This window comes from Pseudopodoces humilis, chromosome 1 (genome assembly GCF_049639895.1).
Source record: "Pseudopodoces humilis isolate 2021_Gansu_Grassland_sample_001 chromosome 1, ASM4963989v1, whole genome shotgun sequence".
NCBI lineage: Eukaryota > Metazoa > Chordata > Aves > Passeriformes > Paridae > Pseudopodoces > Pseudopodoces humilis.
In genome coordinates this window covers 59261018-59275558 of record NC_142200.1, presented here as the reverse complement: position 1 = coordinate 59275558, position 14541 = coordinate 59261018, and the positions used below count along the sequence as shown (strand labels likewise).

At 37.5% G+C, this 14541-nt stretch overlaps 1 protein-coding gene across 2 annotated transcripts in view; it reads right to left on the bottom strand.

Moving 5' to 3' along the window:
- The window catches only part of CARMIL1 (capping protein regulator and myosin 1 linker 1), a 192895-nt gene that overhangs the window by 56495 nt on the left and 121859 nt on the right, over window positions 1–14541 (bottom strand). For both annotated transcript variants that reach the window (XM_014257166.2, XM_014257158.2), the window contains exons 18-22: window positions 13594–13675; window positions 11755–11854; window positions 11613–11667; window positions 6202–6374; window positions 3864–3932 (exon numbers count right to left, since the gene is read on the bottom strand). In XM_014257166.2, coding sequence (XP_014112641.1) covers window positions 3864–3932; window positions 6202–6374; window positions 11613–11667; window positions 11755–11854; window positions 13594–13675 — 479 coding nt within the window. The remainder of the gene's footprint in view (window positions 1–3863; window positions 3933–6201; window positions 6375–11612; window positions 11668–11754; window positions 11855–13593; window positions 13676–14541) is intronic.

Sequence of the window (14541 nt, the reverse complement as noted above, 5' to 3'; positions counted from 1 at the left end):
AATAACAATTTGAAGACACTTGCTGAATTTTTAATAAAAAGCTGACAAAACAAGCATAGCATCTCCACATTGCTTTATGCAAACAACTGTTTCCTGTATTTTCCTTATTTGCTTGCAAAATATTTCTACAGCTTTGTCCGTCTGCTGCAATAAGAGATTAAAGACAGGAGTTTGGTCCTGAGTCAAAATTACATTTTTCTCTGAGAACGCACACTGACTATCATGACACAGGTATACTTAAAATGCTACCTAGAGTGGTATATCCACACAAGTTCAGATTTGAACAAATGGGGAAAAAAAAAAAAAAAAGAGCAGGAAGTTCTTAAAACCTGGAAAGAAAATTATTCTTTCTATTTTCAATTAATCCTTTATTTCCTGCAAACATCTCTTTCTCCTCGTTCTGCAAACATCCCACTAACCATCTGTTCCTATTCCATCCAGAGTTACAAAAATACATTTGGAACCCTCTATTTTTGAGCAGTTTAAAGTTGGCAATTTCAACTGAGTCACCACCATTGATGGCAGTAGACCACTCACTCCTTGCTGAATGCACCAATTCCAACAGCAGACACCTTATACAGTGTGAAACTCCAAGCTTCTTTCTCCCACCAGGTGCTTGGACACATGCAACACCACTCTCTGAAGGGCAGTGTCCTCCTGAAGCGTGAACACGCCGATTTCCTCACCGACACTACCCAAGATTTTACTTGAAATGATGATGGAAGACCTTTATGCTTCTTCCCCAATGCAAACACGGTGATGTATAGCTGCCAGTGGCAGGCAGTCAAGGTCCCTGTCCTTCCGCAGTGCCCAACTGTCTACTGCATCAGTCAGAAAGTTAACTCTTCTTTCTAGTTGTCTTGTCCTTGAAAAGAACATCTGCAAACTATACAGACCCTGTTATGTGTCCTCATGTAACACTAACCTGTGCGTAAATGGCTGTCCACCACCATGGGGAGAATTTTTAAATGTCAAAGATACTGAGCTCAAAGACAGATAATTACGGAACTTGGTGATTGCCTGACAGGTGGAAGTATTTATTTAGTTTAAAAAGAAAAAAGAAGGTCGATTTCTAAGGATCTCTGCAGCTATTTGACATTTAATACATCCCATTCATTGAAATCTGTAATTGCCAGCTCTCATGCTAGCAGTTATATGCTAAATTAAATTTAGTCAAAGGCTTAGTGCACCCTCCTTCACACATATGGACACACAGAGCGGGAGGAGGGCAAATGAAAGGTGAGGAGATTTCATGGACACACGATCACAGAGGCAAAACTTTAGAAGACCACCACCCTAAGGAAGGAAGGAAATCCTCTCTACTTGGGTTGGTTTCAGACACATTCATCTCAGAATTAACCAGCCCTTAGGGGAAAATACCAAGATTTTAAAGCTCATTTTTCAACTTTATCATTACGCTTTGTTTTTCTCTGTTTCCTTGAAGCCTAAAATACTCCATTCTTCTTTTTATTAACACTCCACTTGTCTCTTGCAAAGGAATATATTTTGCTAAAAAGTCAATAATCCAGTAATTTCCAAACACATCAATATACTTTGCAAAATACCTATATTTAAAGGATGTTCAGTTTCAGAGAGGTGCTCAAAGACTGTGAAGAATGTCCCAAAAGAGGTCCCAAAAACCTCCTCTTCTACATACAACATGTATGACAACAGTCCTACATTTCATCACATTAGTTCCCCTGCAGTAACTTCTGATTCACACACTACATATGCTCTCTGCTGCAGTGAAGATTTTACTTATTAGTTTTTTAAAACCAGGAATAAGATCATCTGTTTTTCAGGTCAGGGTGTGTGAATTCCACATCACTGCTAAGGGAAGAATTTACAGCACTCTAACAAACACCAGCATTTCTCCTCAGATATTAGAACTTCAGATATTTTTTCAGTCAGACCAGATAGAAAAAAAAATCTTTCAGAAATGAACATGAGACAATGCTGTAGAGTCCTGCGGCACAGGGGGCTCTAGGCTGCAAATCACATATTTATCTTCATATTAAAATTACAGAGATACAATGGCCAAGCTGAATAGGATGCCTACTGTTCTCAAATGGTCTCCTGAACTGACACCTGTAAGGGACTCTGCAGAAAATCTTCTCAGCACCTCACACCTGGGACACCCGTGGGGCAAAATCTGCCAACAGCCATGCTCCTGGAATTCCCTTGCAGGAATAACATTTTTAAACAACAATAAGCAGATGAAGAAAAGCTGGGAGGAGGGGAAAGAAAAGAATCTTCCAATTACTTCAGCCTGTTTTAAAGTCTGTTATAAATCCCATACTATTAAAGTCTACCTTCCTTCTTTGTTGTGTGGTTTGGTAGATGACTACTTTTCTTAAGATTGAAATAACACATAGAACACATATCCTCAAGCACCTTCAGTATATTTTGTTCCATTTTGAGCAATAGCTCTTTACTACAGAATATTGATGGGTATGTATTTTTAGGAAACATATGGTGAAGCATGTTCTCAAAATGTCTTCAAGATGGATTGTTTACAGCCTAATTGTTTTCAGCCAGTACAGACAGTCCCTCTCTTCATGTTTAAACCTTTGTTGCTTGCGGCTTAGTTTGTGATGTTATCAACGTTTTTGACAATTTGAAAATGTTTAAGGCAACATAAAATGACCTCAGCTTCCAAGTTAAATAAATGAGATGCCACCCTGAAAAAGTACAGTGTCACATAATTAACTGTAGCATTGCAGGGGTGTTTTTGTTTAGATTACCTGATTTTGCCTCAGGATTTCTCCCGCTTCTCTATTTACTCATCCAAACACTTCGGAACAGAGAAATAAAGCTAATGCCAACCAGAAAACAAGCATATTTCTTCTTCTACCAGTCTTCCCCATGCTATTGCCCTTTAATAGAAATGTCTGCAAGTTGACAAATAACCTTTGCAAATTCACTACTATTGATGGAATCACTGAAAGATTATTTGCTTAATTATACATAATTTATATAATTTCCCACATCAGTACAACTGAATTAATTTCAAAACTGAGTATATAAACTACAATAGTTTCATAAAATAAGTAACTTTATAAACTCTAGCCTCATGACCCCTACAAGGGTCAAGACGCTCATTTAAGTGGTCACACAGTTCTACAAGGTAACTTGTTGAGAACCTAGCAATTGTAGGTTACATTCACTTTCCAAAGAGAGACTTTGCTCCTGTCTGAGGGATTTAATGATGTGAAAAAACTTCAACTGCTGCTTAATTTAAATCTGTAATTCTTCTCTCTTAAGAAAAGTAATAATAACATATAAAGAAATATGATGGAGATGGAGAGAGATTAAAGCGATTTAACATCTATCACTGCATATACTCAGCAAAATACTAATGGCTGCATCTGTGAGTAAACTCATGGAAGCAAAATGACCCAGACCACAGCAATTACATAGAAAAATTGCAGTTCCTGAGATCATCGCTATTAGTTTCAACTTGCTAGGGGAAAGAAAAAGAGTCAGACCAAAAAGGCCTACTTCAGTAATTTTCTGTCATTATGTACAGCTTCATTCACTAGAATAGAATTTCTGAACACTATCAACACAAGAGTATGCAGAAAAGGGAAAATATTACCAAATTCAGAATTTTAACACTAAGAGCAGAACTCAAGGACCTTAGTGCTGAGAGCAGAGTATGGATGAAAGAGCCACAGAGCCTCTTCCCATCCTTTTGAAGGATGTGAAGTCATGAATTTTCCTTTAGATTAAACATCCTGATGCTCAAAATTGATAGCACTCAGCATCTTCAAGGTCATATTGACTGCGGTGAGAACTGCAGCTGCTCAGATCATTCAGGATCTTTGGCCTCTTCATCAGACATTCAGTTACTTGAGACTTACTTTTCCAGTGCCACAGCTATGTCCTGGAAGCCCTGTGCAGTGATGTTATTCTTGTCCCATATTACAGTTCTGAGAGGTAGTGGGAAGAGGAAAGAAAAGTGTAAGTTAAACAAGAACCACCAAATAAACCCATAATGAAACTTTGCATATTGAAATAACACACTGCTGAATATTCAAAATTGCAGAAGGCAGCACTTTAAAAACTTGTCTTTACTTACATGCTAAATCCTTGAAATGACAGAAATTATGGACAAATATCCAAAATCCAGTTTCCCTTACTTTGAAGGGGACTCTACTATATTTTCCATCATTGACATAAGAACCTTACTTTTCTAAAACACAATTAATAGAAGGATTTGGACATAAATTCCTGATTTTTTGAGGAATAGCATCAAAACCAAAGTTCAAATGTCTGCTTTGCAAGGCCATACTGAAAAAAAACCAGAAAATTGCAGTAACTGGTCAATCTCTGTTCCACATAGGCTATGTGTATTTTAAAAATTCATGCTGATCAGAGGTCAAAATTCGCAGGCTATTAAACATTCAACCCTGCACTGGGCTCATCACACTGTTCATATGATTCCACATGCAACACAAGTAGCTGCCAATATATAAAACCTTTAGGTTAGGTGCATAAATTGTAGCTCTTTTGAATACACAATAATGATAAGAGTGATCAAGCCTTCCCCTCCTCCCCCAGTTCAGACCACTCAAGCAGACTGCCTGGCAATTTACAAACACATGTTCAAAGATCTCATTAGTAGGCAGAAGAGACAGACAAGCAGATAAATCTTGCTTCTGCTAGCGCACCAGTTGTAGCTGCTCTTAAAAAAAAAAAAAAAAAGGCACAAAATCAAACAAAGATTTCTGGTGTTTAAAAGAGAAAAAAAAAGATAGATGGCATGCTTTCACAAGTATTGACATCCTTCTGTTGTTGCAGAATTATCCCTCCATTTTTTAGATGAAAGGTAAGAAAGAGAAGAAGATAGATTCTACACTCACTCTGCAAACATCAGATATGCTAAGGGTCAAATCTTGAATATTTTTGCCTCTGGAAAGTGTGTTTATATTTCTACCTGGGTGTCATTTTATAGCATTTTTGGCAGAGCCAGTTACCATTGCATTATTCAGCCTGTAATCACACCACAGACTGTGGTGACATTATGTCAACTGTGACATTCAGCATACTGTGAAACGTTTCAGTCTGCCACCCTGAAATGTATCAAGACTTTATTTTTTCAGATATTGTGGTCATTTCAGGTTAATACATTCAATAAACATAAGCCACCCCTCCAGTGTTTTCTTGACATTTTTAATATTCAGTTTGGGCATAGCATCACAAAGGCCAGAGGATCCCTGCCTCTGAAAAAAATAGCCAAGACTGTTTGGGGGAATTTCTTCCAGGGAACAAATACTTGGAGACCAAGTAAAAAGTGGTCTTTTTACACTGACAGTACACGAGGAAGGTTCATCTGCACAGTCTGACAAGGAGGAGGGAGGATTATCTTTCCTGATGAGGGTGACATATTTAGAGGTCCCCATCCAGATTTACGCTGACTGAAGGTTTTACTGTTGTGAAACACATGCTAGATAGAAAAAAAGTGATATTCTCAAGCCATCAGTGCCAGACATGCTAAAAAGCAGTGAAGTTGTTGGGCAGATGAAGTTGCAGAGAAGATATGCCAAGGTCCATCAACACGGTAGGAAGAGAAAGGAAGGATGGATGGTCCATGCTGCTCCCCATTCTGAATTCCACATGCTCATCGTTCTACAAATTGGCACTTCAGAAGACAAAGAATAATTTACTTCAGTTTCCTACCCAAGTATCGGAATTTTCTCTGCTGGGAAAGCCTCCAGTAAGAAGGAGAGAGCAGAACAGAAAAGAGTAGCTAAGCACTAGAACTGAGCTCCCAGGGACACTGTGGAATCTTGGTACTTGCAGGTCTTCAAAACCTGCCTAGACAAGTTCCTGTATCTTTAAAGTTGGCCTAGCTTTGAAAAGAAGGTTGGATTTAATTAATAGAGAGCTACGTAACAACGTAATTCTTTTCTGTCACTACAGAAATTTAAAGATCTTTTGATTCCAACGAGAGGCCTTTCTATTCAAATGTAGAAATTTTCCCCCAGTTTCAGTGTTTTTGAAGGGACAACTTGCTTCTCTCGTTTTTCTGTTGTAATTTTCCTTTCTCTTAAGAAAAAGAAGAGAACACTTCCAAATAAAGTCACTTTTAAATGGCTGTATGTAGAAAGGTTCTGAAGAGAAACAGATTAAGATTAAGCCAACAACTTCAGTGTTATTAAGCCATTCTACTGTTTACTGCAAATACATTTCCCTTACCTGAGTTTGGTGTTTATCTGTAGGGCTTTTGCCAGCATCTTTGCTCCCATATCTCCCATGGCATTTCCACTAATATCCACTTTTGTGAGAGAAGTATTGCTGCCCAAGGCATTAATAATGATGGTGACCTCAGTCTTCAGCTTGGAATCTGCGAGGGACAGTGACTGAAGAGGCTGTGGATCATAGAAAAGGCACTGGTAACAGAAACTGATAGTGCACTTGTTCCTCAAAGACCAACTCAATCAAGTTACAAGTTTCCCAAACTTTTGGGGACAGAAGTGAACATCAAAGAATTATTTCTGTGTTTGCTGCAGATCCTACAACACATGATAAATTGGGAGTCAATAACTTACAGCACAGGTGTCAAACACATGAACACAAGCAGATTAAGCTGTAACACCTTGGAAAAAAATTATTTTCAAGTGGCAGTGCCTCCAACTTCCTGAGTCCTACTAAGTACAGAATACAGTGTAAACCTCAAAAAAGGCAAAATAACAACTTCCAGTGGGTTTTGCTTAACCAGCATTTACATTTTCAGGGAGAAGTAAAAGTATCTACCACTCCCCTTCTCTCCCTCAGGCTGAGAGATTTGCTCAAGGACAAATTACAGTACAAGGCATTGCTAAAACATAAACAGTTTCCTTTAGGTGTTTTATTATTGTTACTTCAACTTCAGGAATGATTTTGCATATCTGTTCCTTCAACAAAGGAAATGGACTTTTGGAGGAAAGAAAACTGTAGCAGGTCTGAAATTCAAAGCAGTATTGAGTATCTACTACGATAAGTAAGTCAATAAATATTATTAACAATGGTGTTTAGACATCCATAACCACAATATCTTTCAGTAACTTTATTTTTTTATGCAGCATATTAAACTGAAACTAACTTATTTGGCTCCAGTAAGTCACACTCCAAGCCTTAAAAAAACCTTTTCTGAAATACCCATATTTCCTCCACTCTCAGTGCCCCCAACACTCAAGAGCAGTGTTCAAAGAGCAGTTTCAAGAGCAGGAGCTCAAGAACCACAGCCAATCTATCCCCATGCGTTGCATAGACATTACAGTTCCTGAAAGTCTAATTTGCCTTTGGTGATGAATTGAACTCCACAAAACATTTCCTTTGCTCAAGTGTGAGTCCATACAGAGGAGTGTATTGTCATTATGCACCCACTTAGGCACATATCGGACGATGAACCTTCATAGCCTAAAATCCTCAAATTGCCTGCATAGGAAAATCAACATCTCATAACAGTGAGCCTGCTAGATCCTGAAGTTTAGATTAATGAAAATAAACCAACCAAACTGTGCACACTTTCCAGGGTCCAAGGTACTTGCATCATACCTGCTGTACAATGGGATCCTACCTTCCAGACACCACTGGATTACAGTGATAACCAAAAAACTTGCAACAATAAGAAATGCACTTACTAGTGAGGAAAAGCACAAAAAATTTGGAGGCACAGCAGGTTTATAATTAAAAAGCCTAACAATAACACAAGCCACATGCTGGTTTTATTTTAAATGGAAGTTATTAAATTACTATGCTAATGCCCTTAATCTGTCTGTTTTTCAATTTTATTGCACGATATGAAGAAGAGTGTAAAGAATTATTAAGAATTTAAAAGCAGTATTAACATAAAAATGTTAACATCACATTTAGAATGGCACTTAAGAGCTCTTGACAGAAGTCTGAGAAGCCCTTTTGCTGACAGATTCCTGGTAAAGCAGCACCACGCAGCACTAGGAAAAATCAGCAATGAACTTGTGAGTGTGACACTGCTTCTGTTTCTCCTGTGTCACTTTAGAAATGGGCATTGGAGTAACTGAGCTGCAGGTGATCCCTCCCACATAATTTTTCTAAAACTTCTTGCGTTCCAACACTTTGCCAAAACAGTATATGACTGAAAATGCTTCTGTACTGTGCTCTTTAAGGATTGACAGCTATGCACCATCTAAATATTCCTTAAATTATCTGATCATTACACCAAAAATCTCAAATAAAACAACAACCAACAAACAAAAAAAGGAAACATCAAAACTAAATCCCCCACAAATATGGGCAATTCTCTACAAACGCTTACTTCTTTTAACAACTTCATAGTTTTAGATAGACACTGAGAAAACAGAAGTCTAAGGAGCACTGTCAATGTCCCTGCTGCAGAAAACTGTAGTGTTACTTTGGCAATACAGAGAAGACGGCCTAACACAACCTTTTTAAGGAAGAGGAATTCTCAAACTACAAATATACAATTAGAAATTGTATGATTTTAGTCATGGATTCAGTCATACTTCTGATGGAAAAAAACCCTAAGAATTAAATCAAGCTATATTTGTTTTTCCTAAGAACAAGAATGTTGTAGAAACCCTCAAAAAGCCATTTCTGGACCAAACACTGAACTAATGGCTAAAGATGCTCATCACTAGAAATTCAATGCACCTATGCAGGAGTGATTGCCACTCTGAGTAACAACACTGTGTACCTGCAGTGCAACATCAATTTTTGCAACAAGAAAAGGAATGGCACAGTAAGAATACATTATAATAGTCTGCACAGTATAGCACATACTTAAATAGAAAAGACATGAAAAGAACACAAAAAATGAATCTAAATGTTACATTCTTGTTTATATAAAACACCTGTGAAGTTCTGCTATGTAGGTTACTACTACTGCTTTTGAATTGTGCAGAATTACGCTTGGATATCGCTGTATTTTAACAGTCACAGAACCAAGCCACTGATTGTTTAAATCATTTTACTCATGACTCACATTAACACAGCAACAGAGCTATTTAAAGTGTGCATAAATACATGAAGAAGCATTTAGAAAGGATTATTTTAGATTAAAGCTTCATGGAAACCTTCAGTTTTCCACGCAGACAATTTGCTGGGCAGTGTGCTCTGGGCAACCCGGGTCTCTCCAACTGCACCTTAACATTTTAATGTCCTTTAACTTTTTAATGTTTTAATATAAGATTCAAAACCAAATCAAAATAGCTAGAGATTTAAAATAATTTTCCAAGCATTGAGATACAGTTAAGGACAATCCTAGGCAGCTTTCTGCAACACTTTTTCCCCACAGTGCTACAGTGTCTGTCCTCAACTCTTTTGCTGCTAGGAGATGGTTCATGCTGATTTTAGTGCTTGATGAGAGAGAAAAAAACAAGATTCCTTCAGTGAAGAGGATTAGCAAGAGAAAAGAACATGAGGAAAGAAGAGGCAGGGGTAAGGTAACCTCAAAAGGGATCATATGCTATATCTCAAGTGTTAATGCATGACTTGAAGGAGAGACAGTTATTTTAAGTACCTAAATAAAAGAACTTTTTGGTGAATTATTTCATTATAACACTGTTTGAAAACAGGATAAGAACACATTGCGTAGATCAGGTCAGGAAAACATGGTGGGTAAGAAATACAGGAACACATCTGACCAGTGAATAGTGTAAAAGGCAGAAAGTGGAACAACAAATGATGTCACCCACAGGCTGAAAAGAAAAGGAATGCAAGAAGTGGAAGCCAATGATACAAAGGAGAGAGAGCTGCAGGAAAGATACACACAAAATTCAGCAGTTACTTCTTCCTATGACCTGGAAGCTTCAAAAACAGAAGCCAGGAAAGATAAACAGGAGGCTCTAACACTTTATATAGAAATAATACAGTCAAAGTTGGAATTTTTGTTCTAAAGAAAAGATAGCATGAAAAGGAGAGTCATGAAATAGGGGAAAACCCCCAACAGTGTGTTTGAGAAGATGATTTGGGTACTGAAAGGACAGAGAGTGTGTTGATGATGTGTTTTAGGATATGGTCTGAGTGAGAAGAAAGGTTCACCTGCAACAGAACAAAGGAATAATGGAAATAGAAAACATACTAAATTACATTCCCTTGTGATTCAGTTTTTCAGGACAGCTGTGAAAGGATAAGCTTGAGAAACAGGGCAGGACAGAGACAAATGCCCACAAAGAAGAAGCAGGTGCTATCTGATTAAATCCTCAGTACAGGATCAAAAGGAAAAGGAGAGAAGAGGAAGGCACTCCTGCAGCATTCCCTTTAGAGGCAGAGAAGAAGGAGGTGGTCACACAGCATAAAACAAAAAGGCTAGTTTGGTACAGGAAGGAACACAGAATTCCACCAATATGTTATCTAGCACAACCCTACATCTAACTTGTGCAAATAAGGACTTTTATTAAGGTGCCTTCATTTCAGGTGTTACCTCAATTAGAAAGAGTTTTGGTATCTGTATGCAGAACTTCACCACGCCACACCAACACTCTGTGTTTTAAAGAATAAAATGTGGAGGAAGACAAAGAGTCAAGAAAACAGCAGTACCACTAATCCCATTTAAGAGGGCAGGGCAGAAAGAGCATAGACAACTAATTTAATAAATTAAATCACTTCAAATACAATTAAGAACTAAGAAAAAGGGAACACTGAATATGAGTATGAGTCTAATGACCTTGCAAGGAAAGAGACATTGGAAATCTTGGTTAAAACTGCCAGAATTCATGCACAGATGGGAGGAAAAGATAGCCAAGCAGTTAACATGGAGAGCGCGAACTTGGAGGTGAGACAATAAAGACAACAGGAAATAGCAGGTGTTCAGACAACTTGAGTCTACAGTCAGCTGTCTCTGGAGAACGAGGAAAGCTTGCTTGGTACTTGCACAGGAAATTAGGGAGTAAGAAAGGACTAAGAGTAGGTAAATAAAGATTGACAAACATGAGATTAACTGAGTATCTTAAGATCCTCTTCTAACCAAAACTAGGATGCCTAGAACAGGCAAGAACACAAATCCAACCACAAAAGTCTTTCAGAAGCACAAAAGAGAGCAGAAATTAAGAAAGTGGGCAAGCATCCCAGCAAGTTACCCTGAAAAGGTTTTATGAAATTGCTCCCATGACTAAGAGAAGTAAAAAGCAACACAGTGCATGGTTTATTTGCATCTTTTGAAGAAGGAAGGAGTTCTGAGAGATCAAGGCAGTGACCTTGCATTTTGTCAAGGAAAAAAAAAGTTAATACCCAAGAACAGCTATCAGGAAATAATGCATTCAATAAATTAAAAAAAAAAATGTTATTGAGAACACTAACATTGTAATCTCTTATCAGGACACAAAAGTTCTGGAAATTTTGCTAAAAGGGCTGTAAATAACTAGGTTAAACACATCCAACTATTTAAAATGAATATTTTCCAACAATCACAGATCCTAAGACTATCCTTAGAAAATGTTCACCTACATGCCACAAATTAATCCAAATTACAATCTGGAAAAAAAAAAAACAACCCAAAATGTTGGATGTATTTGTTGCAGGGCTGTGATCAAATTTTATGCAGTAAATTAACACAGCGAAGAAAATTATCAGAAATAGACTGTGAAGGTACAAATACACATGATGATAGTAGGCAGAAAGATACTCACTGAATCCTCGTCTTGAATCATCTGAACTAAATTATCAAGTACTGGAGTGAGATTTCTGAGGGAAGAAAAGTTAGGAAGATGATGAAATCAGCAGTTTCTCCTAATCCACTCTCTTGTTATTTAAAAGAAATAAAATCCTTACTTGGATTTCATGTTGTTAAAGTTTTTGCCTAATGCCAAGTGTCTTATCGATCGGTTTTTACTAAGCCAGACTACAAGGGTTGAGAGGTCAGATTCTAGGCCTGTAAAGAATCAGATTAGATTAGGAATTAAAACACATTTTCACAAAAGACCCAGACCAGGGCTAATTATCGATGCTACATTCATTCAAGTAATTGTATCAGTGTACTAATTTCCAAAATGTGTAGAAAAATTTCCATTCTTTTATCTTTAAATCTTTTTCTCATTAGTGCTTCTGCTTTTCTATGAGAATAAACACTTTATCTAAAATAAACCCTTTTAATCTCCATACTAATCAGCTATCAAAGGCACCTCTCAGAAACACAGAAGAGAATTCAGTCCCTTATGCACAGTCCAATCACCCAAGGGTAGCTCCTCGCACTGTCAGGCAGAGTTTGAAGTTCTTTGGAGAACTCTGAAACAATGCTAATCACTAGTCCTAGTAGAGCTGTGTACTAACAATATTTCTAAGCCTTCAAAATCCAGCAAAAAAGGCTAACATAACAGACTATTAATAAAATGACCTGAAAAACAAGGCAGATTTTATCCTACTCCTGAGCAAAAGAAAAATAACTTTAGTATTCCCAAGCTATTATGTATTTGAGGAATCCACTAGCTAGATTACAATTATTTAGAATTCAGATTCACAGCATAATTTAGATTTCAAATATCTATCCTTATTTATAAAAATAAATCTTTTTGCATAACTAAGCTGAATCAGTAGCTCTCAAAGCTTTCTACTTGTCCATCCCACCCTTCTTGGGCATTCTGATGCCTTAAGTTTTACCTTACATACTTTCCAGATTCTGTACTGCCTTAGTGTGTGACTGAACTTCATATGAAGTGTTAGCAAGTTCTCCTCACAGGGCAGTTAGACACAACAATCTTTTTCAAGACAACGTTGCAGCTTCGGGCTCAGAAAGTATAAACAACAGCAAATTGAGGAGAGCAGTCTGGGAGGATGAGACTTCATAACCTGAAGGTGTAACTGGACAATTAACCCAAATACGTAAATGGACCAAAACTTATAAAAGTGTGAAAACTTGTAACTGGTCATCCATCTTGCATCCATCTTGGGTGTAGCCTCCTCTGGGCTCTTGTACTGCCCAAGGTGTATCCTTTGAAGGCCTTCTAATAAATACCTACTTTATTCCTTTAACTCTGTCTAGCCTCTCTTCCAGGTAGCCTCTCAAGGCATCAATTCCACTATACTGGGAATCTGAAATACTTCTGCATTTGGCTGATAGAGGGGCAAACACAGCAGGTGAATTCTTCCAGTTCATACATCTACACCTTGAATCTGCAAGATGAGAAGCCAGATCATATTCCCAGGAATATCTGTGCTAGGAAGCACAAAGACACCAAAGCAGAAATATACAAAGACTTTTCCAAAGATTCAAGCAGTCCTTTTCGGACCTGAAGCTGTTGGCTCTTTGCTCCAATTTTTTTTCCCCTCGGCTTCGTTCTGCACCAGACCTTTCCCTTTGTTCTTTCATTACACTTCCAATTCTCATTCAGCTTCTAATCCTCTTGTACTTAAGCCAAATTTACTCTGGATATAATATGAGCTTGGTGCCATTATTTTATTCTGCTGTGTTACATTGATCTCAAACAACAAACTTTTGAGGATACAGGTAATCTTTCAACATTTCTTTATAAGAAGTCTTGGTGTGAGACACTTCCATCACCAACATGGCAAATCATCACAAAGCAAGAGCAACCATCCTTGGTTACACTGTGAGCTGAAACAAAAAGCATTTATTGACTTGCATGACCCTCCGTTCCTCTTCTGTGTACTTACCATTGTCTGAAATATCTAGGCTGGTGATATTGTGTATTTCTGCTATGCATCCTTCCAAGACTTGTGCACCTCCAGATCTTAACTAGAGACAAAACATCATCCATTTTTGCAAACTAGTTATGGTTTCAAGATCACACAGAAGACAGTGGTAGGAGCTTTGTGAATACAGAAGGCACTAGCAGCAGCAAAAACAACAGCAACAGAGGAAGTTATAGACATCCAAATGACAGCCTAGGCACACATTCCTACTGTTCTCGTCCTTACTCTCAGTATTTGCATACAATTGAGAAAAGGGACTCTCCTTTCTCTTGAAACTACCTCTCAGCCTTTAAATCAGGAAAATATCTAAATGGTTAAACACAGAAAATCCTTAGCACTCGTGCTGGGCAGTGCATGAAAGATTGGGGTGAGCATTCTCTATATGAACAGCCCAGGACATTTCTAGTGTCTGGTGATCAAAAAAAACACCAAAACAAGCTTAGACCAGCTTATTGGCTTGCAACACTGGCACCCTTGAACTCCACTACAGTCAGGCCTCACAGTGAGCATCTTCTTCCAGCTCTCAGCACAATGTTAAGGTGCTCATTTCAAAGATAGGTGGGGGACATAACAAAACTAAAAATAATAATAATAATAAAAAAACCAAATTATGCCTCCCTGTCACTGAAAAGAAAATTCAAATATTCCAATTGTAGAACAGCCATAAAAGACCATAAACAAGAGAAAATGGTAATATAGTTATTCTTAAGAAATAGCAACAAAAGAAAAAAAACTGCAATGATAACAAATATGCCTGGCTGCAAAGTAACAATTATGATATAATTAATCTGAAATATTACATGACTATAAAAGAAATGTCAGGATTTAATTTAAAAAAATGAAATGTTCTAGAAGAAAACATCAACATTAAGAATTAAAGTTATGAAATCTTAAACACTTATTTACTAA